General features: G+C 50.5%; 1 protein-coding gene across 3 annotated transcripts in view; it reads right to left on the bottom strand.

The window, feature by feature from the left end:
- Nucleotides 1-16,383, bottom strand: part of TRABD2B (TraB domain containing 2B) — a 217,567-nt gene extending 201,184 nt beyond the window's left edge. For 2 of the 3 annotated variants that reach the window (XR_007155112.1, XM_047873099.1), the window contains exons 1-2: nucleotides 15,836-16,383; nucleotides 13,215-13,775 (exon numbers count right to left, since the gene is read on the bottom strand). Coding sequence is in view for 2 of the 3 variants with exons in the window: in XM_047873099.1 (XP_047729055.1) it covers nucleotides 13,215-13,775; nucleotides 15,836-15,937 (663 nt within the window). In the remaining variant the exon portion in view is untranslated. The remainder of the gene's footprint in view (nucleotides 1-13,214; nucleotides 13,776-15,835) is intronic. The other variant, XM_047873100.1, reaches the window with a different exon arrangement.
- Nucleotides 16,384-27,258: the final 10,875 nt, after the last annotated feature.

Genomic DNA, 27,258 nt, shown 5'->3' with positions numbered 1-27,258 from the left:
GCCACAGGTAAATGAATTAAGCTGTCTGTGTCTGTTTCCTCACCTGCAAAATGGGGCTGGAACACAGTACAACCTGACAGATGGTCATGGGGGATGGATGAGGCAGTGCCTGTCAAAGTCTCAGACCCATTCCTGGCATTCGGCAGTGAGGCACCTCTCTGCTCATGTCTCCTCACCCTTCCCTTCCCCACCAGCCCCACATTCATCTCTGAACCCCAGAGCCTGCACCTGAGCCTGGCACAGTGTCGTTCCCAGCAGTGCTTGTCAAACAAACAAACGAAGGAATGGATGAAAGGATGAACAGTTTCATAATAACTAAAGAGCCTAAATGTCCATCAACTGACGAATGGACAAAGAAATTGTGGTTTATATACACAATGGAATACTACGTGGCAATGAGAAAGAATGAAATATGGCCTTTTGTAGCAACGTGGATGGAACTGGAGAGTGCTATGCTAAGTGAAATAAGTCATACAGAGGACAGATTCCATATGTTTTCACTCCTATGTGGATCCTGAGAAACTTAACAGAAGACCATGGGGGATGGGAAGAAAAAAAAAATGGTTAGGGAGGGAGCCAAAACATAAGAGACTCCTAAAAACTGAAAACAAACTGAGGGTTTATGGGGGGGTGGGAGGGAGGGGTGGGTGGGTGATGGTTATTGAGGAGGGCACCTGTTGGGATGAGCACTGGGTGTTGTATGGAAACCAATTTGACAATAAATTTCATAATAAAAAAAAAATCAATTCGTTAAGTACTTACAGGGTACAGGTATCCCCCGCTTTTTGAAAATTCGCTTTACGCCAATTTGCTTTTACAAAAGACCTACATTAGTACCTGTTTTCGCCAACCGAAAGAAATCCGAAGAGGATTTCTTTATGAAAAGGGGCGTCAAGTGAAAATAACATGCAGTGTTTGTTTTGCAGTGAGCCATTAGAGAGGCAGCAAGCACTCAAGCCACCTTAGCTTCAAACTGTGTCTGTGAGCATAGGTGCTGTATGTCGATTTATTTTGTGCACCCATTAGCAAGATGCGTCCTAAGGTATCAGAAAAACTTGAGAGATTATATTCTGGGTTTGGGAATGCTCACAAACTTTTCCATATAAATTAATGGTAATTGCTTCTTTGCTTTACACCGTAGGCACTCTCCCTTGTTGGATGGCAGGACAAACCCATATTTCTCTCTGGGAGAAAGAAAAGAGGAAAAACACCTGCACCCTGAGTACTACTAGGAACATAGAGCACTTAGGGGCTAATAAAGTCCTTCCCAGGCTCTATCTCGTGATTCTCCCCAGGACTCTGGAGTTGCTACTAGTAACTTTCACCCCATTCACAATGGAGGGAAAGGACTCTTAGGTGGGGAATCTCCCCAGGTCATGGATCTAACCAGTGCCAGAGCTGGGCTTGGAGCTTAGGTCTCCAGCCCAAACGTTTAGATCCCTCCTTCTGATGTGTCCGCACTCCAGGGAACAGTGAGAGATCACAGGGAAGCCGACCCAGGAAGAGTACAGTCAGACATTACACATCACCAGATGGTCAGCAAAGAAATGATCACGCTCTGGGTGGTCGGGTCACATGGTTTCAATCAGGTCAACCAAGCATACCCATCCCTGCTCGGTGCCTGAGACTGAGGGATCAAGAACCATCTTCTCTACGGAATGGGTTTCACCTCAAGACACAAACAGTGTGAAAATGAGCCAATCACAATAATTAAAATGACCACGACTTCAACTGCCCCAGCTAACATTCACCACCTCCTACTGAGTGCCAGGCGCTCAGCTAGGTGGTTTATATGCATTACCTCATTTAGTCTTCACAACATGTTGGGTGGGCGGGGAATACTGTGAACTCCATTTTTTCAGATGTGAAAACACACCCCAGTCATCTAGCCAAAGTAATGGAGTGGGAATTCCAACTCCAGTCCAGTCTCTCTGCTCGTCTATCAGATCTAAGTAGAAATCCTGGCTCCACCATTTTGCACAAAGTACTTAGCTTCAATTTCCTCAAAATTGGAGAAAATAATGGAGAAAATAATACTTGCCTTTCAGGATTGTTTTAGGAGTTTACTGTGATAAACCAGAGGCCCAGCACATAATAGGCACTAAATAACAATGGCTCTCTTGGGATCTTGATTAGGAAAAGGAAGGAAAAAGTCAGTGGAGGGAGGAGTAGAAACACTTTTCTTTGCATACCCTCTGCATGTTCCCATCCTGGCACTTTCGCTTAAGGGTCTCCTTCCCCTGCATGGCTTTTTCCACTCCCATCTCCAGGGCCCTGATCCTGTTTAATCTGCATCGTCTCCATCAAAAATTCTGCACTCCTTTCTCACCCACCGTCCGGCCAAAACTCTACTGATGGAATCAGAATAATATAAAATCACCTGCAAGATAACCAGCACGCCTAAACCTGGGAGCTATGTCTTGCTGGGTCAACGAAACATCTCAGTCAAGGTCAAGCACAATGACCAAGCATCATTAGCACTGAGGTCCTGAAGTGTCTCAGTTAACCCTTCCTGTGACCAATCCACAGCTCTTCAAGCTTTCTCAGCCCCAGTAGAGTGTCTCCTGCTGGAAAATGTCTCCTAAACCAATGGATGTTTACAGCCACCCAGCTGGAGATGGAGGGGGAGGGGAGCACTGGAAGTCCAAAATCGGAGGCAGGGACAGGAAACTGAAGTAGGCCCCTAGTAGGTGTCCTCGTGGGGGAGGGGAGGAAGGGCGATAATGCAGGTAAAAGACTGGAAATTGCAAAGCCGGGCGCAAATGGTTGAATTACCACTGCCAATGACGCTCTTGTCTTGTCTCAACCTCAAGGCTGAGCAGTTCAAGAAATGGAAACCCTGTGTGCTAAGGCTAAAAGGCTGAGCCAGAGAGATTTCCAAAAGGCTTTCTCTGCCGCATCTTCCTTTTCAAAAAGGGCTTTAAAATGGGACGGAGGTTTGAATTACCAACGGCCTAGCAGGCGCGTTAAGTCCCTAGGAGATAAAACTGGCCAGGAAGCTTTAAATAACCTTAATAGGGAGGAAGCAGGTAAGTCCCTTAAACAGAAGCAGCGGAAACAAAAAAGGCCTCGCCTTTTATCTTTGCCCTGCGGCTTCCCGGGCAGGGGGCGGGCGCGGCTCGCCCGGAGGTGCCGGTGCCACCCGCTGCGGTGGCCCTGCAGGCCAAGGGGCGGGCGTGGTGGCGCCCGGACCCACCCTCCTCCGCCCTTCCCGCGCGCCCTCGCTTTTAGGAAACTTGCACTTGCGCTCCCGGAATCGTCCCGAGAGGTGGCCGCGGGACCGGGCAAAGCGGGCCCGGCTGGGTCCTGGCCCCGAGGGGAGCCGGGGTGCGGCTGAGGTGGGCATACCTCAGGCAGGCTGTTTCACTCGGCCTCGTGTGACCACAGCCCACGCAGAAGGGCCATGCTGCACTGCAGACAGCCCCAGACACACAGCCAGCGCCTGCCCCCCCCCCCCCCCCCCCGCCGCCCCGTGTAGGCCCCGCCCGTCTCCAGAGCCTAGCACCCCAAATGCCCACCTGCTGACTTTTTACTCCTTCAGATCTAGGCTCCTCCAGGAAGCCTTCCCAGGTCTGCCCAGGACTGAGAAGTGCACAGTCTTCTGTGTTCCCCACACCGCCTTACCTGCCCTGGCCTCCCTGAACCTTCTCCCCCTACACCTCCTCCCCACTCAGAAAGCAAGCAGCCGGAGTGGGGAGGGGTGGGGACAGCATCATCATTCTTGCTCACATTTCGATCTCCAGCACATACCCCCATGTCTGGCACAAAGTGGGAACTACAAAGCATTTCTTGAAAAATTGTGTAATGATCTTAATTTAAAAATCCAATAATAAGCATGAGCTAGTGTTTACAAAGAACAGGTTTTGTGTCCGGTATGGCACTACAGTGCTTTACGCCAATCCATAAATCCTCACAGCAGCTGGATGAAGTTGACTGATGAGGAGACTGAGGCACAGAAAGGTCGTGTAACTAGTCCAAGGTTACTGACACTCTCTAGAAGTGCAGTGATCCTGGACCCTGCAGGAGCCCTGAGCTGTCCTGGGCCAATGCCTGGAAGCTTTGCAGTGGTGGGGGTTCCTGAGCCCAGTCTGTGCCATATACATAAAGACTAATTCTTGTTTCTAAAGGCAGAATCAGACTAGGATGTTCCTCTGAATGAGGGAGGTGGGGAGAAAGCTTTACACAAAAAAAGCACAGGCTCACAACTTAAGAGCAAATGAAAAGTAAATTTTAAGGCTTCCCCTTGCCCTTCCGACCCAATGGCAAGAAAAGAGTGAACCCGGAGAATAAAGGGTGTCAAGATTTCAGCACACAGGGCAGAGGGATATTTGCACTGCCTGCAGGGGAGGGAGGTGGTGGTCAGGTACTGATCTGAAAGCTGGCAGACCCCCCCTCCCCCCACCGGGAAACAACCTCGCCTAGTGAGGGGGGAACACAGACTCTATCACAGGTGCCTCCACCGCAGACACTGCACACGTTCTAAGGTCCCAGGCTGTCGCCGGGGATGGCCCAGGGCTCTGACTTGCACAGGCCTGGTCTGGTGACCTGGCTCTTTTCAAGGGTAGTCAGGCACTCAGGGCAGCACAGGTGCAACTCACCCACTGTTAGAGACTGAATGTGTCCCCCTCATCCCCAATTCATATGCTGAAGCCCTAACTCTCACAATGATGGTATTTGGAGACGGAGATTTTATGAGATAATTAGGTTTAGAAGAGGCCGTGAAGGTGGGGTCCTCGTGACAGGATTAGTGCCCTTATGAAGAGACATGGAAAGCTATCTCTTTCCCACCTTTCAACTCAATTCATCTCTCTCTCTCTCTCTCTCTCTCTCTCACTCTCTCTTTTCACCTTTCCCACCGTAATCTCAGACTTCTAGCCTCCAGAACTGTCAGAAAGTAAATTTCTGTTGTATGAGCCTCTCTGTCTATGGTAGTTTGTTATTACAGCAGTCAGCAGACTAAGACATCCACCAATCCTTTTAAAACACAATGTTATTTTGCAATATATACAAATATTGAATCAGTACGTCGTATACCTGAACGTGACGTCAATCATACCTCAATAATAAATAAATAAATAAATTAATTAATTAATTAATTAAATAAGACCCGCAATGCTGAAAGCTTTGGATTTAGGTCCATCACTGCACCCAAATTCAAACTGCTGAGTTATGATCAGGTCGCATCTGCCCATAGGGCACAGTCCAACCTGGTGACCAAGGGTAAAAGTCTGGCTATACAGCAGCATCTGAAGAGTCCAGACTTTTAAAATGACTGCCCTCAGGAATCCTTACCACTTCAGAGGAGTGTGAGTTAGCCAAACAATAAAAACTGGGAAGGGCTCTCAGGTAGGGACTGGCACAAGGAAATGTATGGAGGCACGACCAAGGACTGTGCCTGCGGGAGGGAAGGAGGAAGAACTAGAACAGGTCAGCATCATTGGGGCCCAAAACCAAAGTAGCAAGTCGGGGGTAAAATTAAACACGTTGAAATGAAAATAAAGCAGGAGGCTGGTGAGTGAGCCTGCAGAGGTTTACGGGTGCTATGGGTGGTAAAGAAGAGGGAAAAAGGAGGCCTTTGTTTGCAAATAACAGATGAGAAAGAGAAGACAACAAAGTGTTCCAAGATGGAGAGAGAAATCCAACAGGGCCCATGGATGTCACAGCGTCCTAACCAAATGGGCCAGCAACAGTGCGCTCATCTGCTGCGACAGGCAGGACGTCTGAGGGCTTTCTGTGCATACAGAGGCCAAGATGTGGCCCCTTTTTAGCATCCAGAGCTGCCAATACCCCAGCCACAGAACACATCACAAAGCCCCAACTTTAAAACTGGAGCACATTCCACCTAAGTTTGTAATCAACTGTGAACATATCTGGAGCTAGATTTTGAATCGGGCTCTATTGGGAAAGAAAAGAAAAGAATGTCTCAGTCATATTTATAATATTAAGTAAAATACAGAAGCACCGAAAGAATATCATAAAATGTCATAAAAACAATTCCACTGGGGTGCCTGGGTGGCTCAGTCGGTTAAGCAACTGACTTAGGCTCAGGTCATCATCTCATGGTTCGTGGGTTGGAGCCCCGCATCAGGCTCTGTGCTGACAGCTCGGAGCCTGGAGCCTGCTTCGGATTCTGTGTCTCCCTCTCTCCGTCCCTCCTTCACTTGTGCACGTGCTCTCTCTCTCTCTCAAAAATAAATAAAATGTAAAAAAAAAATTAAAAAAAAAATTCCACAGAGGGAAAGAACATATGTGGCTGAGCCATCAGGGAAAGCAGGGACCAAGTCTTCCCAAGCAGATTAGGTTTAGGAGCATTCTGGGAAGACTTCCTGGAGGAGGCACAGCTTTGAGCTGAGCCTTGGAAATCTCCTAGGATTCAGAAATAGAAGAGAAAGGAAGGAAATTCCTGGAGAGGGAGGGGGCTCAGCAAAGCAACAGCGTTTCCAAGCTTGGGGCAACAGTTCTGTGTTCCAGTGGATATATTGCGCAGATTTAAAAGGATCCTGGAGGAGCTGCTCGGCGAGACGGCTTGGCAGCCGCTTAGCACAACCGAAGGCTGGGCCACCAGCTGCCTGTGGATTAAGTAGGCGGACAGAGAGCCAGCGATGGGGGATAAAAGGAGTGAAGTGGATACTACTTAGAGGCAAACTCAGGAGGGAAGAAGGGCGGAGGCCTGGCCTGCCAGCCGCCGCGCTCCTCACATTCTTCAGTTTCCTCCCGAGGAAAGCTGCATTACCAGGCGACCTCTTCCTAGCTTTGAGAGATGTGCAAATGGGAACTATTAACAAAGGCACACTCCCATTTTTATCTCCGTCACAAAGTGCTTCCCTGCTCGGGCTCTCTCCCTTTGGCCTGAGATGGGCTGGCAGGTCGTCGGAAGGAGATCAACGTGTTTGCCGATGGGGCTTTTTGGAATTCTTGAGGACTGGTCCCTTCCAACTCCAAGATTTTAAAAGTCTGTGTCTATGAGCTGAAAATTCTTCAAAGCTAAGAGGCTAGAATTTCATGATGTGAAGATTCTTCGAGTCGAAAAATGCATCTGAGCCTAATGTTCTAAGATTTCACCATTCTTAGATTCCCTGAGCCTCTGAGTCCTGGCTTATGATTCGAAGAGTGTGGAAGTGTGGAAGACTTCATGCTGTGAGCTTCTGATTCTGAGACTAGAATATTTCATGACATCGTGGTCACCTCTGGCTTTATGGCCTCCTTCTCCTTTGATGGCCGTACCTAAGCCATCCTGTGTGTCTGCTTCTGAGTTTGTTTTCCTCCCCCCATATGTTGGAAAAATATATTCAATATTAAAGTCTGAGTTAACCAGGTCAGAGAGAGGGAATAGAGACTGTGGAGCCAGCAGGGGTTCTTTGCAAACAGCTCTCGGTGCACACAAAGAATCTGAGAATACACATGCCTAGGGGTCAATGCTGGGGTTCCCCAGAGGGTCTCCCATACCATGCGACAGACATTTGCTGAACGGCTCCCAACCACAGGGCTCCTGTGGGAGACACAGAGGGCACGGCAGCCTACAGAAGCACGGGGTGGAGGCGGGGCCAGGAGAACCTTGTTTCTCAGTCTAGGATCTGGAGTTACATGGTGCAGACAAGGCCAACTTGCCCTGATCCGATACTGACTGAGGGGTTCGCACTCTCTGGAGTAAACTTCTGGGGAGAAGAAGGCTCAGCGTGGTCCAGAGGCCAAGGGAGGTGTCTGTTCCCTTCACTCTGGGGAGGGCACATAGATCTGACAGGAGGCCATGAGCAGGGACCAGTGCTATGGCTCCAGGGGCCACAGTGGGTGGTGCTGTGGCTGCCATGGAGGCCCAGGGAGGGTGGCAGGGCTTGAGAATGGCCATTTCTGGAGGATGGGAAATGAGAGCCGGGTGCTGAAAGATGGGGGCATACAACAGGAAGAGAAAGGAAAGACAGAGTCTGAGGGTGGAGAATCAGGTCACAGGAGGGACTGATGCACGAGATCCATGCCTGGGTTGCTATGGCTGCAAAATAGGACTAATAATAGCCACTCTCCCTGGCGGGGCAGCGAACCCTCTGCAGGTAAAAACTAGGCCATTCCCAGGTCTGCCCCCAGCACTGCACTGGCCCAACACAGTAGGGCATTCTGGCTGAATGAGGAAGCGAGAGAGGGAGAGGAACCCTAATGAAGGAGAGGCTCCAAGACCGGGCAGGTGTCCAGGGGCTGTGCCACGGCAGGCTGCGCTCTCTGCTCTGCAGACTGGCAGTGGGAGGCAGGAGGATCACCCACTGGAACCAACAGGCTTCCAGAGAATTAGGTATCAGCAGCAGCCTGCTGAAGACCAGACTGTCAGCCCTTCCCAGGCTCAAAATCTCAGGGTGGCCCAGGGCCTTTAAGATACGGGGGTCATAGATGAGCACCACAGAAGTCAGAACTGGGTTGACCCTGGAAATCATCCAGCTAACACTCGAGGGACAGAAGGAGCAATCGAAGCCCAGAGAAGGTAAGAACTAGCCCAAAGTCACAGGTAAGGTAGGAATGGGGTCAGGGCTAGGGTCTGCTTGTGAACTACCTACCCACTTGATGTCGACATTTTGTGTCCCTGTGGGAATGCACTATTAAAGCTATATTAAAGTTCAAGGAGGAGGTTCTTCACTGTGGCTTACACAGTCTTCATTCATTCATTCATTCATTCATTCCACAGTGCTGGATGTCAGGAAACAGGGAAGGTCATATGGTGGTTTCTCCAGTTATACAGTCTCCATTCATTCATTCATTCATTCCCCGAATATTTATTGAGCACCTAATAATATGTGCTGGCCCCTCAGGATATATATACAGGCACTGTGACTAAAAGGAGATGTTTCTTTATTTAACTGTGCTGGCTTAGCCAATGTTAGGGGCCCATCATTCCAAGGAAGCAACTGGTACCCAGAATGTCTTTGGCAACTCCCATTTTAGAATCACCTTCAGATCCAACTTACAAGTCAAATCAATTTCAGCACTTTTCAATGATCTCTATCATATTTTATTCCATTTCATTTTTTTAGCAAAAAAAGATGATCTCCTCCAACTCCAACACACGCGCGCGCACACGCACGTCACCAGATAATGTCATCTCACTATTAAGAACAAAAATGAATTCATCTCTAAGATGTCTGAAAAGCTGGGGCTTTAGCGTCAGACACACCTGAGTTGGAATCCTGGTTCCACTGGCCTAGCTGTGTAATCACAGCCACGCGACAACTTTTTTATTGTCTGTAACAGATATGACGATATGACTTGTCACATCTCTGTGAGGATTAAAGGCGAGGTCGTTGTGAGGTTTTATGCAGTGCCCTGTGTGGAGACAGAGCTCAATCAGTGATGGTTTTGTGGTTTCTAACTCCCCACTGAGGGGGCTGCGGTATTTTACAAACATTTTGGATGCCCTCAGCGGCTGTGCTCAAGTGCTCAAGCTTTACACACACTGAGTGGCTAACATTGGCATGTTTGTTAAAACGCGGCGAAGTACAGAATGGCAGGGTCCTTGCTATATTATTCCTCAGGAAGTACAGGACTTCAAGGTATTCTCAGCCAGTGACTCCACCACTCTGGGTGGGGGAGGACTGACGCCCCCTAGAGGGAGAAGGGCGTCTCCTAATCAGGTCAGCTGTTGGTGGCAGCCAGTGCCAGTCCCGGGAGGCAGCCAACAGAGCCGATTGAAATCTGCAGGTCCCAAGATTGTCACAAGATCTGGGCTCAAGGCTCAGGCATCCCCAGGCCCCTGAGGACAGGGGCCGCCACCATCTCACTCCAGCTTTGCGTTGTTCTACAAGGGATGGACAGTGGACACGGCTGATGGGAAAAGGTGCCAACAGAGCAGAGATGAGGCTTCCCATGCAACCTTCCTCTCCCCCTGTCCTGGAGCCAGCCTGAACAGTTTTCCAAGCACAGAACCTACATCGAGGTAGTCATTTTATACTCTCTCCAACCTCCCACAAGGAGTGTCTTCTCATATCCTCACAAAACCAGCTCAATTGTGAAAGGCTGGTCACTACTGCCCCATTTTATAGATGGGAACACGAAGTTATACACAAGTCACTGGCTTTAGATTCAGAGCAGGGACTGAAACCTAGAAGTCTGCTCTCAGCCACTATGTGAGCCATCTGTAACACATCAGGGCCTTTACCATCCTCTCACAAGCCCCACAGCCAAAGGAAATACCTTCTCTGTAATTATAAATTCTTCAAGAAGTAAAATTTTAAGCCCTCAGGTCCTAATGGAGAGAAAGAAACAGCAGAAAGGACTGACGGAAGAATTGCAGGACATGAAATACCTAGTCAACATGAACACTTCATTTAGGGGCAGGTAGAGTGGCTGTTCCTTATGAGCCACATGACCTTGGGCAGGTCATCCAGCCCTTCTGAATGCTCACCTGGGAGAGCACCCAACAAAATGGAAAAGCATGCCTCCTTACGGGCAGGGTGCCTGGCATGTGGAATTGATTATAACTGTCCCTTGAAATGTCAGGACTGGAAGGGGCTTGAATAATGACCTAATCCCAGCATCTCATTTCACAGACAGGAAAAACAAGGCCTGGAGAGGGGAACGGACTTGCCCAAGGCCACGCCGCAAGCCCATGTTGATGCTGGGTCCCACACTCTCTGTTTATACGGAGATCAGAGACCAGAGACTTTTTCATTGGCTCCTCCCACCCATGGAGTCTGAAAATGTACGCTTTCTTTCTTCACTTAGCAAGGAAAAATGTGGTATTTCTGCCTAGAAGAAAATACAAACATTTGAGAAATACTAAAATTAAAACTAAAATCCCAGCGCTTCACAAAAAGGCTCTCTCTTTTAAGGTTTCTTTTTCCCACCTTCCTCTCTCATTGATCCCCCCCCACCACCACCAAATATTTTGCAATAACAGTAATGCTGAGAGGAAAGAAAAAATAAAAATCTGATGCACTTAACAGATATTTCGGTACAATAATGCATCACAGATGTTCATATCAAACTGTGCACGCGCACATACGATTTTACTGAGAAGGCTGTTCATTTCTGACTTTGGGGTTGAGGACCCTTAACACCCCCATCCACCCAGGCTCTGGAATCCCTCCTTTCCCAGTTAGCCCACAGCTGCCCACAGGGATGGAGGAGAGATTTCATCACCTCGCTCCAAAATGATAACAGGACAAATTGGCGAGGTTGGACGTTCTGGCAGGTGGTGAAGGGTGTACAGATTAGGGAACCAAGAGGAGTCCTGTTCTCTTTTGTTCTGGACTTGCTTCCTGCAGCCCTCTTGAGGAGCTGGACCCAAGAACAATTTTAAGAGCGGGCCCAGGCTGGTGATGGGGTGCGTGCATTTTTGAAACCAGAGATTTGAGTCCGTTTGATCTTCAAACATGGGCTTTGGAGACTGTCAGCGGGCTCCTTGCTGGCCGATAAATGGCTCTCAGGAACTTTTCCTAAAACATAACTTCACACACTTTCCAGCAAATGTTTTCAACCTACCAAAAGCCGTCATTTGGTTGAGCAGCAGTGTTTCCAGACGCCGAAGAAAGATAGTTTTGTTGTTTTAAGAGAGACAGATTAAAGCCAGGGGCTGTTTAACCAGAGGGTTTGTGTGCTCGCTCCAGCTCTCCTCGGATTCCTCTGTGGTCGGGTACAAAGAGGGTGCGGACAGTGATGCTGGATGCCCCACCTCCCGGCCTAAAAAAGATATCCAGGCCAGACGTGAGGTCTCTGAACAGAGAGGCCTCCCACAAACCTGCCTCTAAAATGAGATGGGCGGTGAGCGCTAGGGAGCCCGATACAGATAATATCAGCTCCCGAGGCTGGCAAGGGAAAAGTCACTTCAGAGGGAGAGAGCCGGTATGTTCAGAGGATTCAGCGCCCGGGCCAGAGAATGCACAGGATTTTCCCCCGTAGAGAAGGAGTCAGGCGTAGTCAGAACCCTGCGGGGCGTGACTAACTGCCCCAATATTCCTGCCACCGGGGCCCTCTGGGTAAGGACTCCACAATTATGGGAGAGCCAGCAGGGGAACCGACAAACCCGCCTTTCATTTGGCCGGCAAATCAATCTGGCTTCTTACCTCCCCGGGGACAATATTGCATTTCCCCTGGAAAAACAAAGGCCAGAAGATCTCCAAAGGGGGATCAGTTTCTGCCGCTGTTTCCCTGGTGAAGAGTCTGCAACATCTCGGGAGCAGCGAGCAGGTCTGGTCCCAGTGGTGGAGTTTCTAGCCTGGCCAATTTATGAGGCTGTCTCCTTAATGAAGGAACACATCTTGGGGGCCACACCTCACCCAGGGCATTGGCCCATGCCTTGTTTTGGGGTCTCCTTGCAGGAGCCACCGGCCCTGACTCAGATCCCGGATCTCAGGATTGACAGCCTGTTCTCAAGGCACAGATGTGAACTCATTGTTCCCAGGGTCTCAGAGTTGAGTTTGGGGCCAGTGAGTTGCAAGTGACCTCTGCCCATGGAGATGGGGCTTTTCATGACATTTTGCTGGATCAGGTCTCTGGCAGCCAGAGACTTTAAACCTCCTAAGCTCTTCCCTTCTCCCTGCCCCCATTCTTGAGGTTCAGAAATCAGAACGGTCAACCTTTAAGTGAACACATTTCTCTGAAATTATTAACCCCAAAACTATCCTTGTTGACTTCCTCCAGGCCTAGGGAGGAGGTCCGAGGGCCGCCTAGAGCAATGCAAAGGCCTGGGTAATTCAGTAGTGTTTAACCTTCAACAGCAACAAGCCAGAGTCACACAGACACCAGGTCCACTGCACCTCCCCTGCCTGCAAAGCAGCAGGAACCATGACTCTTACTCTGCACATGCACGCTGCTGCCTGGGGGGGGGGGGGGGGGTGCCCACACAACAGCTTCAGGACAGCCTCCTGTTCTGGAGACCCCAGGGCCTCGGGAAAGCTGGATGCAAACCCGCAACTCACTCTTTTTGTTTTCCTCACTCTGATGTTCCCGGGAAAATTCTTTCTGCTCAGGCAAGCACAGCAAGTGGGGAGTGTATATCCCCAACAGGTAGCACCACTGAGAGAGAAGCAAACACCCAAACGCTCATCCCTAACTCTAGCACACACCAGTTTGCCCTCAACCCACCCCAAAAGCAGCCAGAGAGCTGCCTCGCAGCCCGAAAGAGCCTCTCCCATTGGAAGAAGGCCAGGGCTCCGGATACAGCAGGAGGAAGGCAATCGGAGAAGAGGACAAAGGGGCTGGCCGCTTCTGGGGGCCGGGGAAAGCCAAGTGCCTACCTGGGAGAAGTTGAGCCCATTAAGCGGGTGGCACTGCTCCTCTACCCGCTCCACGGCCCCGGTGCTCTTCCTCATCTTCTCGGCCTGCTGGGCCAGGTAGAGGTCCAGGACAGGCACACCTCGGGAGCGCACGTCAGTCTCCGTGAGCGAGTTCACCATGAGCATCACCCACACGGGCCTCTTGCGCTCCCAGTTGCCCGCGATGGCGTTGAACAGGTAGTCTGCATACAGCCCCTTGCCCCGCTGTGCTGGTGTCATCCACGAGGGCATCATCAGCTTCACGTAGTCCAGGTGGCGCTTCAGACGCCAGTAGAGCTCCCGAGGCAGCACGTCCTGCAGGTTCTCCCCGTGCGGCAGCAGCTGGCAGCTGGCCAGGGCTGAGATGGTGTAGGGGTCCGTCAGGTCCAGTTCGAAGTAGACACGAGCGCTGGCCTGGAAGGCTGCCTTCGAGTTGTCCGGGATGAAGTCCCAGACGCGGGTGTAGGGGACGTGGATGGTGCCGAACAGGTAAGCGGGGGGGTCACGCCGAATAGTCCACAGGAAAGAGTTCAGCTCCCTCTGCTGCAGGGGAGGGGGGGAGGACAAGGCAGGCAGTGAGGCTAATGGCAGGGGAGTAAACCAGGGGTTGCATAGACAGAGGCAGGTGGAGGTGGGGTGGAAGGCAGAGGCCTACATGGGGCCATGGGAAAGAGCAAGGGCTGTGGAAGCTGAAAGACCCAGATTCGAAACCTGTCTCAGCGGATCATCTTAAGCACACTGTTCCACTTCCCAAGACTCGGTTTCACCATCTGTGAACTGGGGGTGAGAGCAGCTACCCCAGGGAGGATGAAAAGACACAGTATATGTGAGTAAGCCCTAAGAGCAGCACCAGGCACAGAGGAAGGAGACAATGAAGGAAGCTCTCTCGTTATGATTAGCTTTCCCCCTTGAGTGCCAAGGACTGCCACAGCACCTGAGAATATTCATGCTCAGCCAAGCCAAACCTTCACCGGTGGTGTTTCATGTGGAGGGTGGGGAAAGGGGGACCAAGAGTCCTGCTCTGGCAAGAAGGGAGGAAGTCATATAACTTTTAAACCCAACCATTAGAAGATACATGCCAAGAGCACTTTGAAAGCAGAACACCTATTAAAAATAGCACACCTATTTAAACAGCTACTTCCCATTCATTGGGGTGGATACGGTTTTCTTGTTGGAGGGCAGGTCTGGGGTGTCGGCTACTCTGCTCCACTGCAGATGAGAAAGCGCTTTACAAGCTGCAGCCTAAGTAAAGTCACAAGGCCCTGATTTGGGAGGGGAAGATTCCCTAGAATTCATCCCAAGAAATGTGCTTCAGGCTCCTCCCCTAAAATGCTGTACCTGGCCTCCACCCCCCCCCCCCCCACTCTCGGGCATCTTCTCAGACAGAAGCTCTGATCAGGAGTGTGCACAGGGGCAAAGAGGGGCATGGAGACAGGGATCCTTTCTCCAGATCTAGCTGAGGACCAGGGGTTAAGGGGCATGAGAAAGGGACTATCATTTCTCTCAGGCAGTCATTTCCCATCCAGAAAAGCCCCTGGACTGCTCACTGACCACCTGCAAACTTGAGGTCAACTCAAAACTTTTCTGCCTGCTTCTAGCACAAATGAAAAGTGTGTGATGGGGTGAGTGGGGGAATAGTACCTTTTTTTTTTTTTTTTTTTTTTTTTTTTTTTTTTTTAACGAACAACCAAAAATCGTGGATCCCAGCACACTGGAGCTAGACTAGCTCTGCCCTCCCCGTTCCCACACAAGTCAGGACAGCAGAGGTGCACCTTGCCCAAGGTCAACTAACTCCCTGCTAACTGGGCAGTGAGTGAGGACCCTATACAACCTTTTCCTAGTCACTGGCCTCCAATTAAGGGTTATTTTCCATGCATTAATTTACACTTTGAGGGAGGGATGCTGAGAGAAATCAAGGGATTCTGTAGTTGGGAAGGAAAATTAGGAGAACCAGTAATTATTCACCCCCCAAGGAGATATTAGGCCAGCTTGCCCTGGCACTTCCTTTTCCTCTCCTCTGGAATCTTCCCCCTTTTTGTGAAATGGGGGCAGTTGGAGGATTGGGTGCCAGGGGCCTGGGCTGGAGAGGGAGAGAGAGGTGGGAACCAGCACCAGGGAGAAAGCTTGCTTTAGGTCAGAGTGGGAGGACAGGGGAGAGGAAAGCCTGTCTGTAAGGGGGACAGAGTGGGAATGGGAGAGCGGAAAGGTCTGATGTAAGAGCAGAGTAGAGCAAGGAATGGGAGAAACACGGTCAGGAGTGGGCAGAGAGCAACCAGAAGGGTAAACAACGGATAAAGTAAGAAAGAAGCGAGTCAAAGGGGAACAGGGAGGAAACGTCCAAGCAGGACCGAAAGTCGAGGAGAGCCCGAGAGCGTCAGCGTGCGGAGAGGGAGCTGGAGAGGGAGCGCCCCATCTCGGCTCCCGGCACGGAGCTGGAGCCCGGGCGGCAGGAGGCAGGGAAGGGCGCCCGAGGCAGCGCCCGGCGGGCGGAGGTGGAGCGGGTGGGCTGAGCTGGGTGCGGAAGGCAGGACCCCCGAACCCTCGTCCCCACGGGCTGGAGTGGCCGGACGGCCGGGAGAGTGGCCGGGCAGGCGCTCGCTCACCGATCCGGGCGGCCGGCACTGTCCTCCGTCCGGGGGCTGCGGGCGGGCGCGGGCGGTGGCGAGGAGGGCGGCGAGCAGCGGCCCCGCCAGGGCGGCGTGCATCCTGCCGGGGCCCGCGGGGCGCGGGGACCCTCCCGGGTGGCGCCCTCTCAGCGGGGCGGAGAGCCCCCAGCTGGGCACGGAGGTTCCTCTGGGGCGCGGGGCTCCAGCGGCGGGATGCTGGGAGCCCTCTGGGGCGGGGCGGGGTGTCCCTGCCGGACCCGGGGGTCCCTCTGGGGCGGGGCTCCGTCTGCTGGAAGAGGGGGACCCTCAAGGGCGGGCCCCTCCCCAGGCGCGCAGCCCCGTTGGCTCAGCCCGGGGTTCTGAGAGCGCGCGGGTCCTGGGGCGCGCCGACGTCCCGGAGCTGCGTCGCGGTCCAGGGGCGCGCGGGGTCCCGGGGCGGTACCGGGCTCCCAGGGCGCGCGGGGTCCCGAGTTACGCGGGCAGCCGGGCGCGCAAGGGTCCCAGGGGTGCGCGGCGCTCCAGGGGGCGCGCGGTGGGACAAGTGCGGCGGCGGGCGCGGCGGGGCGGGGGTCGGGTCTGGGGCGCCCGGCTGCCCCAGAACCGGGCTCAGAGGGGCGGCGGGCGGCCGCGCGGCCGCTGCCCGGGCTCCGCCATGCTGCTCCGCGGCCGGGAGGGAGGGAGGGAGGAGGGCGGGAGAGCGGCGCGGAGCCGGGCCGGGCGGGGGGCTGGGGCCGCCGGGGCGGGGGGAGGGGAGGACCCGGCGCGGGGGGCGGGGGGCCGGGGCCGCGCCGGGCCGCGCCGGGCCGGGCCGGGCCGCAGGGAGTCGGGGCGAGCTCCGCGCCCGGGCGCGGCGAGGCGGGGTCTGATGGGCATGGCAGGCGCTCGCTCGCTCCTCTCTCGCTCCCTCGCTCGCTCCCTCACACACGCGCGGAGGGAGGCGAAGCCCGCAGCAGCCACTTCCCCACTTTCCAAACTTCCCAGCGCAACTTTTTCCTCTCCTCCCCTGCCCGTGCCTCCTCCTCCCCCATCGCTCCCCCTTCCCCTGGCCCGCTCCCCGCCGGCCCTAGCTTCGGTGCGCGGCCGCCAGGGGGCGCCCGGGCCGAGGCCCCGCTCGGCCAAACTCTGGGATCTTCTGTGGACAGGGACTAGGCTAGGGGACGAATTCCGGGGACCTGGGCCAGCATCGCCCAAAGCATCTGATGCGCAGGTCGCGGAGGGAGTTAACAGCAAAAGAAGCAGGAGTGGGCAGGCACTCCCAGACTGGCTGGGAAGGCAGCACTCAAAGGAAATCCAGGGAACCTGGTAATTACAACTTTGTATCATACAGTGGCTGGCTAACACTGGCATGTGCTTAGTACGTGCCCTGCAGACACCAGCTGAATTAAAACAAAACAGAACAGCAAAGTAATCTTCCTCACAATTCCTTGGCACCTCCATTTGAACAATCTTCTCCCATTAACTTCCTTGGACCCACATAGGATCCCTGTAAATGGCCAGGGAACAGGGAAGATTCATATCCCAAATCCTTACACCATGGGAATTGAGAGAACCTTTAAATCCAATTTTCTGTTCCTGAGGGGCAAATGAAGCTTAGAGAAAACCAAGGGACAGGGGCAAGCGTCTGCATTTTCAGCAAATGGGGAAACAGTCACAGAAGCCTTGCTTAGATCTGTTAAATGAAAGTTCATGACACCTATGCTGACAACAGAGATTGAAGTATGAATTAGGTAGAATTATCAGAAGCCCATAGCCCAGATAGGCAGACAGGGACAGACATGCAAAAAGGCCATTAAAACCAGACAATGAGGGGTGCCTGGGTGGCTCAGCCGGTTGACCAGCCGACTTTGGCTCAGGTCATGATCTCACGGTTTGTGAGTTCAAGCCCCGCATCAGGCTCTGTACTGACAGCTCAGAGCCTGGAGTCTGCTTCAGATTCTGTGTCTCCCTCTCTCTCTGCCCCTCCCCCACTGGTGCTCTGTCTCTCAAAACTAAATAAAAACATTTAAAAAAAGTTAAAAAAAAAACCAGACAATGAGTACCAGGAGAGACAGAAGCAGTGAGAATGGGAACAGAGAAGAAGGTCTCCCAACACAGCTCAGACGCTCAGGGAAGACTCCTGGGAGTGGTCTTGAAGGGTAAGTCACAGGTAGCTGAGTGAAGGAGCCACACAAAGTCTCCCAGGTGGGGAAGAGCAGGTGCCAGGTGCAGAGCCAAGAGAGCATAAACTCCTCCAGGGGACTGCAAGCAGTTGGACATGGCTGGAACAAAAGGCCAGTGGCAGGGGCTTCAGTTGTGTCTTCTGGCCAGACTGAAGAGTTTGTACTTTACATACACTATGTGACAGGGAGACATGGCAAGACGTGAGTTAGAGGGTGGCTGGAGCTGATCTGTTCTTTTAGGAGGCATGACTGTAGGGGGCGAGTTGGGGGCAGAGAGGTCAGTGAGGAGACAGGCAGTCAGTGCAGAGGTGACCTGACTCCTAGCCCAGTGCTTTCCCATCACCTCCGGAGCACTCACGTCTTCAGGCACCAGTGGAGCAGCTGGAGAATGGTCACTCTAGAAGGTTGGGCAAGGAAGACAGCTGGCCCGGAGGGGCAGAAGGGCTCAGAGCACAAGACCTGGGCCTTTGGGCAGAACACAGGAGGAAAGGAGGGGGACACCAGACACTTGCAGGTTGAACTGCATTAGACTGTCATTTTTGTAGGCCCCAAATAACTGATGTTGGCCATTTCATATGGTTCAACCAACGAGGATCCAGAGCAACCTCGGTCTCAGGCCAGCATACATCTGGCGACAGATGCAGAGCAGGCCAGAGTGCCCGGATGGTGTGAGACAACAGCGTGGCTCCGTGTTTCCCACACACAGAGCTCTGAGACCACAGCGGTGACAAAAGAGAAGTCCTTTGAAGAGTCCCTGCTCCCCATGGCTCCAAAGCTGCCTGCTGTGAAGGAGTAGGTAAGGATGTGCTCGCTCGGTAAGGGTGAGGTGAAACCGTTGAGAAGTAAGAGAAGGTAATTCCAGTGAGAGGCAGTGTGATGTTCTTCATGGAGAATTAGGAGACTTGAGACAGATAGAGGGTAAGAAGGGACCTGATGGCATTAAAAATGGATCCATATCATTAAAGTGATGGTGCATGTGTGCATGATTTTTAAAATGTTCCGAGACTTTTTTCGTAAAATTATAAAAGACTCGTCAGCTAATTGTCACGAATGCCAGCTATGACTTCTTCCTTCATGGCCCTAACCTAGGGCTGTGTGACCAGGGTCAAGACACTTAACGTCTCTGTGCCTCTCTTTTTCCACCTAGTTTCCTGTCCTATTTTTCTGAGTCAATGTGTACAATAATACTTTAGGATCTCCACCAGCCTTGTTACTGATATTATTAATGAGGTGCAAGAACAAACAGGTTTTTCCATTCTTCAGTGGAGAGTTGAAAACATTCATCCACACAAGGTAGTGGTATTATTCAAAATAGCTAAAAGGGACAAGCAACCCAAATGTCCATCAGTAAATGAGTGGACACACAAAATGTGATATATTCACATGATGGAATATTATCTGTCCATAAAAAGGAACGAAGTATTTATACATGTTATGATATGGACCAGTCTTGAAAACTTTACACTGAATAAAAGGAAGCCAGTCACAAAAGGGCATATATAATATTTATTTATATGAATTGTCCAGAAGCAGCAAATATATAGAGGAAGAGGGTAGATTAGTAGTCGCTTAAGGTTAGAAGGAACTGGGAGATTAAGGGACCTTGGCTGAATGGTCCTGGGTTGCTCTGGGGAGTAATGAAAATAGTCTAGAATTAATTGTGGTAAAGTTTGCACGATGCTCTGAATATACTAAAAACCATTGAATTATACACTTTATTTATTTATGTATTTATTTATTTACTTATAAATGTTTATTTATTTTTGAGAGAGAGACCGAGCACAAGTTGGGGAGGGGCCAAGAGAGAAGGAGACACAGAATCTGAAGCAGGCTCCAAGCTGTCAACACAGAGCCCGACGCGGAGCTCGAGCTCACAAACCACAAGATCATGACCTGAGCTGATGTCAGATGCTTGACCACCTGAGCCACCCAGGTACCCCTGAATTTTACGCTTTAAGTGGGTGAATTATATGGTATGTGAATTATATTTCCATAAAGCTGTTACTAAAAAACAAAGAACAAACAAGTTTAGAGCCCCAGGAGACAGTCCTCATGAACAAAGGTCTTAGTGTTTTCCAATAATTTTTTCTCCCACCTGGTATAGTGAGAGAAGCCCTGGATGAACACCCCTAAAAATCCTAGAGAGTCACTGTGCTTTTGCTTATGTCTCCCTGAGCAGCTGTGGGGAGTTCCGTTGGCCTCACTGTACCTCAGTTTCCCTGCCATCAGTATGAACAAGCTCGCGGAGCAGATAACCTATAAGGGTCTTCTGTGTCCCACACAAGAGTGCAGCATCCACGGCCCCTGCCCGCCCACGGGCCTGTAGGCACAGGGCTCAGGAAGCAGGCAGTGGACGCAGCCACCTGCCCCCTCTCCCAGGGCACATCCGGCCCACTTTCCTTTTATTGCAATTTAATTGATGTTCAATCAGATGAGTACCAGGAATCTGTAGGCTATAACAGCCTGGGCAGAAACAGAAGCCTTGTAGCGGAACTAAACCAACAAAATCTGCCTCTTGAGCAGATCCAGGAGCCCTGGGTCCTGCCACAGGGCATCTCTTAGGGAAGGAGATGAGGGGCTCCCCTGCTCAGTTGACCTCCAAGGAGGCACTTTGCTCTGGGCCTGAGGGCTGCCCTCAGCCTGGCCTGACGTTCAGTTCAGCTCCTATGCCACTTGTGCCCATCTCCTACCACCCCAGACTCTGCCTCCTCCACCCCAGCCCTCCTTGTCTGGAAGTGAATCCTTGGTGACTGAAAGACAGGACTGCCTTGGGGATGGGGGTGGGGGCAAGGAGGGCAGATTCTAGGGCCACGCAGCGGTCAGCCATGCTTAAGACAGTCTAGAGTGATGGAAACAACTAGAAAAACATCAGACACTGAGGTGATTCAGAAAAGAGCCTTCCCTCATGGAAGTAGGGAAAGAGACACAAGATCATAGAAGCACAACAAAGGATCAGAGTTGCTATACAAGATGGCGCTCTTAAAAAACAAACCACCACCGGTGGTGCAGCTCGATGAGTGGGGTGTGGAGAGCACAGAGGGATCAGCTCATATACTGTCCTCACAGAGCCTGCCATCCAGTGAGGGAGACAGATGCAAATAGTGCGATTTGGGAGACAAATGGGTGTGTGTGTGTGTGTGTGTGTGTGTGTGTGTGTGTGTGTGTGTTGGGGGAACAACCTTAGGAGAGAGGACCTCAGCAAAGGTCTTTGCAAGAAGGCAATATCTGAGCTGACCTTTAAAGATGAGCAGGATTTGGACGGGGAGGTTGAGGAGAGGCAGGTCATTTCAGACAGTGGGAACAGCATGGAAGTGTAAGTGTCTGACATATTTGGGGAGCTGTGAATAATCATGGGGGGGAGAGAGAATTCAAGAACCATTGGGAAGGGCTGGAAATAAGACTACAGCAGGAAGGGCCATGCATGATTGTGGAAAGCCCTTCATCTTGGCTTTCAAAGGATATAATCTTCTTAGCTTGCTCTGCATAAATTGCAGGTGCTGGTTGAAGGGTGACTCAGGTTCTAGATGAGATGTGTGCAGACAGAGGTGATACAACAACAATCGTGTGTGTTGAATGTTAACTCACCAATGCTTATTGGGTCCCCAGGTGTACTATATAGTGTGTGAGGCATGAAGGAATATAGTCCTGACCTCTGGCTACTTGCAATTTTGGAACAAGATGGAAATACTCAGGTGACTAGTTACAATGTATTTAGGTGCCAGGTGAGTGATGTAAGAGTCCAGGAGAAGTCAGTGGGAGTTGAAGCGTCAAGGACATCTACCAGGAGCAGTGGGGATTTGAACTAGGCGGCGAAGGAAAGGTAGCATTTAAATAGACGGAGAGAGAAAGCAAAGGGAAGAGAACATCCTGGCTGGAGAAGACGGTGGCACCGAGAGTGGGCTGGAGTGGTGGGTTGGGTGACATGGTTGCGGGCGTCGGCAAGTGGAAGGGCAGCTGGGAGTTGTGGTAGACCGATTCAGTGCAGGACCTTTTATCTAAAGGGTCTCGGCAACACTATGAGACAGATATTTTCACACCCATTTTAAAGATGAGGAAACCAAGTCTCAGAGGGCGCACATGGCATATTCAAGTCACATGGTTGATAATTAGAGGCCTGGACTGTCTACGTCTTTCTGCTTAACCACTTGCTTCCTTTCAGACACAGATGGGAAGGTGGTACAGGTAGCATGGGCTGACTGGGTGTGGCTTCTGCACACACACACACACACACACACACACACAATCACTGGGGGGCCAATTCACACTGCATATATGGCCCATCCTGCACTGTGTCTCCCAACCTCATTAGGACATGGGACCATCGTCATTTAGGAGACTTTTGCCTTTCATTCTAGCCCAAGCTGTGCCATGCTCCATACCTCCTTTCAGGATTCAGTAGAGGTATGGAAAGGGGAAAAAGAAATGTGATGCCTGAAACAAAATACCCCATCGAGCTGACCACTAAATAGCACTTAGACCCCAAGTATACACACAGCTGCTTTATGTAATGAAGGCTATAGACCATGTTCCTGGATATAAAATAACAAACCACATATAACGTTCTACATTGCTATGTAATTAGCACGGATCTGTGAGTGTGCGAGCTGACCAGGGTGAGGGAGGGGGGCTTGGGCCTTGAGCACAGTAAGCCGTGGGGAAAAGAACATGTGCTGTGGGGCCAGAAAGACTGGAGTTTGAAACTTGCTTCCTCTCTTTGTATCCCTAAGACTGTGGGCCACTATTTACACTCTGAAAACTTCTAATTCATATCTGTCAACAGGAGTAAAAGTATATGCCTGTAGAAAATGGTTGTGCCCTTCCTGTCCCTTCGGGGACATTTAGTGATAGCTGAAGACATTTTTGGTTTTCATAACTGGGGACGTGCTACTGGCAGCTAGTGGGTAGAGGCAGGGATGCTGTTAAGCATCCTACCGTGAGTAGGGCAGTTCCCACAACAAAGAATTAGCCCACCCAAAATATCAGTCATACTAAGATTGAAGAATCCTGCCTTACAGAATTGCTATTTCGAGGACATAATCTTTACTAACTTGTATTGAGAATTACTGTGTGCCCCGCACCATTCTATCACTTTATTTAAATGTGTCCCATCTCACTTGTTCATAGTCAATTGATGAGGGAGATACTATTATTATCCTTATGTTACAGGTGCGGAAACTGAAGCCCAAAATCTGCCCAAAGTCACACAGCCAGTTATCGGTGGAGCCAGGGTTTGCCACAAGGCAGTGTGGCTCCAGAGAAAGATGGAGCTCACGCTTAGCAGGTGCCTGCTTCAGGGACTGGTGCTTGGGAGTGATGGCGACTATCAGAGAGCATGAGAGGGGTCATTCATTCATTAATGCTTTGCATGTGTGTTGCGAGCCTAATCGATCTTGGTGCTAAAGAATTGGTGAACTAGATAGGTAGAGTCTTAGCTCACACAGACCTTACTTTCTAGTTAATGAAGAACAATAATATAGAAGTAACCACTACCCGTGGAGATAGTAGAAGTGATGGAGTGTCTGGTGAATGATGAGAAGTTTGCCAGGAAAAGATCTGGGGAAAGAACATTCCCAGCGGAGGGTGAAGCCCTAAAAGAGAAAGCCACATTGGCGTGTTTAGGAAACAGAGAGAAGTCCAGCAAAGCCAGACGTGTAGGGCACAAGAACACATTTTTAGAACATGGTTCAGACTGTGTTGTGGAGGTGGGTGCGGACCTTCAGGGGTCCAGGAAGGGCACTAGGGCAGTACTTAGGGTGAGGATGGTGGTGGCTCTGTCCACGGAGCAGATTTGGATCATACAGAGTTAGAGCCAAAGGTGGCACATGTGACATGGGGGTGAGGGGGACAGGAATCAAGGACAATGCTGAGGTTTTTGTCCCAAGCAGCTGGCTGCATTCACAGAGAGGGGAAGGCTGAGTAAAAGGAAGGTAACGAGAATCCAATTTTAGGTCATGTTGGATCTGAGCTGCCTACTGGGGTCCATGTGGCAGTGCTGGGAGACGGCTTACAAATGAGCCTAGAGCTCAGCGGAGAGGTCCAGGATGGAAGGATCCCTTTAGGCTCCATTGCATAGGATGATATTTAAAACTAAGGGCTCATCTGAAAGACAGAGATTGAGAATTAAGGAAAGCCTGCGTCTAAGCCCAGAGGACCTGATCATTTCTGGTTCGAGAGAGAAGCCTTCACCCAAAGCAACAGAAGTAGAAGAAATCCCAGGAGAGAGAGGTCAAGCTATCCAGTGAAATAAACCAGGGAAGTGAGCATTAGATTTGACCACAGGAAGGTTGACAGGAGCCATTTCAGTGGACGGCCGGGGACAGAAGCTCAATGGGTTGAGAACAGAGAGGGAGGAGAGGAAGCAGCAACAACCAGTTCAGACAACTCCTTCTTGGGTTTTATGGAGAAGGGTAAGGCAGTGGAGTTGCATAGGAACATAGGGTTCATGGAGAGACTTTTTAAAACATGAGTCTTATATCGTGTTTCTATGCTGGTATGAAGCATCTAGCCGAGAGGAAGGAACTTCCGGTTTTAGGGAGAGAGGGCTCCACTGGAGAAGGCCTTGATAAGCACTAGAGAAAGCAAGGGGCTTGAGATCCGGAGACAATGGGCAGGCTAATCCTTGTTAGGACATGTCATTCTGTTGTTTACACCAGGGAAGGCAGCAAGTATGTGAATGATATGTGTGGTGGAAAAAGTCATTGTGAAGTAAATACTTGTACTTTCTCAGAGGAACATCAGCACCCTGACCTGGGCTACTGGTCAGCCTCTAGCCCTGACCACCGATCCAGACTGAACTCTGCCCCCTGGACTGAATATCTAATCCTATCAACCATCTCTCTTTGTTCACAAGGGAGCCCCTGGGAGAGCCCATGGATGATGACTCAACATAACCCATCTGTATAGCTGAAAAGAATGTTTGGGACAGACGTTCAGCCGCACCAGGCTTCATCAACAGATGAGGGCTGCCTTCAAGATAATCTCAAAAAGGGGAGTTCCCAGGACCTGTCAGAGGAGGGGCTGTTCTGAGTAGAACCATTTGTGTGGAGTGTCTGAATAGAAGGAGCCAAGAACAGAAGGCTATCACAGTGGACCAAAATTTGGAATGGGAGACCCAGGCTGAGGCAGGATAGAGAGATTATAGAGATTGTCAGTAAGGACTCAAGCAGAGCTAAGTCAAGTGTAAAGGGGTTAAGTGGGGCTATTGGTGGTTCAGCTAATTCTGGGAGCCCTGCATGCTTATCCACTGTTTCCTTTTATTTGGGCCCTTGCAGGATCAATGTGGTTTGTGCAAGTCAATGTATACATTTCCCTGGTGATTAGGAGTTTGTAACTGCAAAATACGTGCTAGCTTAATCCCTCTAGATCTCAATTTCCTCATCTGTGAAGGGAAAACAATAGCAATGCATAGCTCACAGATTGGCATGGGGGTCAAGCTGATGGATGTGAAAGCACTGTGTGTAAAGGGCTGTGAATATTACTTTTATGATTATTACTAATAATACCAATAAGAAGAGAACTCAAAAGTATTTCCTCTCCTAGGATAAACATTTTCATGGTCTTCTAGAATGTTATAAATGAGCATGAGTCCTGTGCGACGTGGACACTTTATGAAGAAGTTGTGGGTGTCTGTGGCATAGTGGCCTGCACTGGATAGTTGGGTAGGTTGTACCATGCACAAGGGTGCTCTGCTGAGCAGGTGAGTGGGCACTGACATCCAGCCAGCAGCAAGTGGGCTGCATCTATGTTTGATTCCACAAGGCACTCTACAAGCCGGCAGTGGCTCCAAGGGCACCCACCAGCACACTTCTGTAAATGTTTAGAATCACTTGGCCTCTGCTTACCAAAACCGGTAACGGGGAGTCAGTTGACTTTCTTCAGCGATGGACATTTTCATAACGACTTTCCCATCTGTATCTCCAGTGACAGGCAGTCTCTCCTCTACTTACATGCCCTGCCTTCCTTTCAAACTCACCATATCCGTATTCAAAACTCCACTTTTCTCAATTCAGAATTTGGGTTGGATTCTCTACTTCTCACCTGCTGTGTTTGATACTCCTTTTCATCTATCCCACCTGGATGCTGCTTATGACATCAAGTGACAAGAAGCTCACTACCTTGTGAGGTAGCCAATTCCACTTGTAAGCAACTCTTAGCACTCGGAAACTTCTACATATTGAATCTGCATCTGCCTGCCTGAGGTATGCGTCTCCATACCTTATAACAGCCAGTTGCCTCGCTCCCATTCTTGGGATCACATGGAGCAAATATTCTCCATTTTCTTCATGATAGCTAGTCATACATTCACAGAGACCAGGTCACTCTGTGTCTCATTGTTCTTTCCTCCATTTCTTATATAAAAGATTTTGCTTCTTTCTACTGTCCTGATCACCATTTAAAAAATTCCTTGTGTCTAGAATGAATGTTGGTTCCAACATTCTACAGTTTTCTCATTCATTGTTTTACTAAGTCATTATTCATCTGACATCTACATGCTCAGGGATTGGAGGTTAAGAGAGACGAATTGATTTTCCAAGATCTTACAGCTGCTAAGCTATTCCGACTGTAACTCCTGTTCTTTCACTGCCTCCGTAGAGACGCAGTGGCCTTGGAATCCAGTCAGCCTTCGTAGTGGCAGAGATGTCCCCGATTAGTTGAATTTTCTGCCTCAGAGCTTTTTCTTAATCTGCCCAGAGTGTTTTAGCAGTCCCACCTCTCTCTTCTCCTCTCAAATCAGCAGCTCATGCTCGCGGTTTAGCCGAGTCAATGCCAACTGTTTCCTCACGGTTCTAGATCCTTTTTCCTCCAGACTTCCAGACATACCACAGCTGGAGTGGTCACTGTTTCCAGCTATAACACAAAACATTAGCTCAGGGCTGGGAAAACAGGAGTTCTTAAGGCAGTGAAGTCAAAGGATTGTCACATACAAAGGGAGAGAGTATGGCTAGATAGAAGCTTCATGAGGGTAGAGACCGTGTCTGTGTTTTTCATTTAACTTTGTGCATAGCTCATGTTCCTGATGGCTGCTACGACTACTTGGGAACATACTAGAGCACTCCACTGTCAGGCATTTAAAGAAATGTGAGTTGGGAGAGTTCCAGCTGTTTTCCCTCCTCACCAACACTTAACCTTGCCCATTTTTGTAATTCTAGTCATCCTTGTGGGTGTGAATGGTACCTCATTGTGGTTTTAATGTGTGTTTCCCCCATGACTAGTGATGTTGAGCATCTTTTCATGTTCTTATTTGACATTCTTACTTAGTGA

The sequence above is a fragment of the Prionailurus viverrinus genome, chromosome C1, assembly GCF_022837055.1.
Source record: "Prionailurus viverrinus isolate Anna chromosome C1, UM_Priviv_1.0, whole genome shotgun sequence".
NCBI lineage: Eukaryota > Metazoa > Chordata > Mammalia > Carnivora > Felidae > Prionailurus > Prionailurus viverrinus.
The sequence above is the reverse complement of the archived record's forward strand: the minus strand, read 5'-3'. Positions and strand labels throughout refer to the sequence as shown.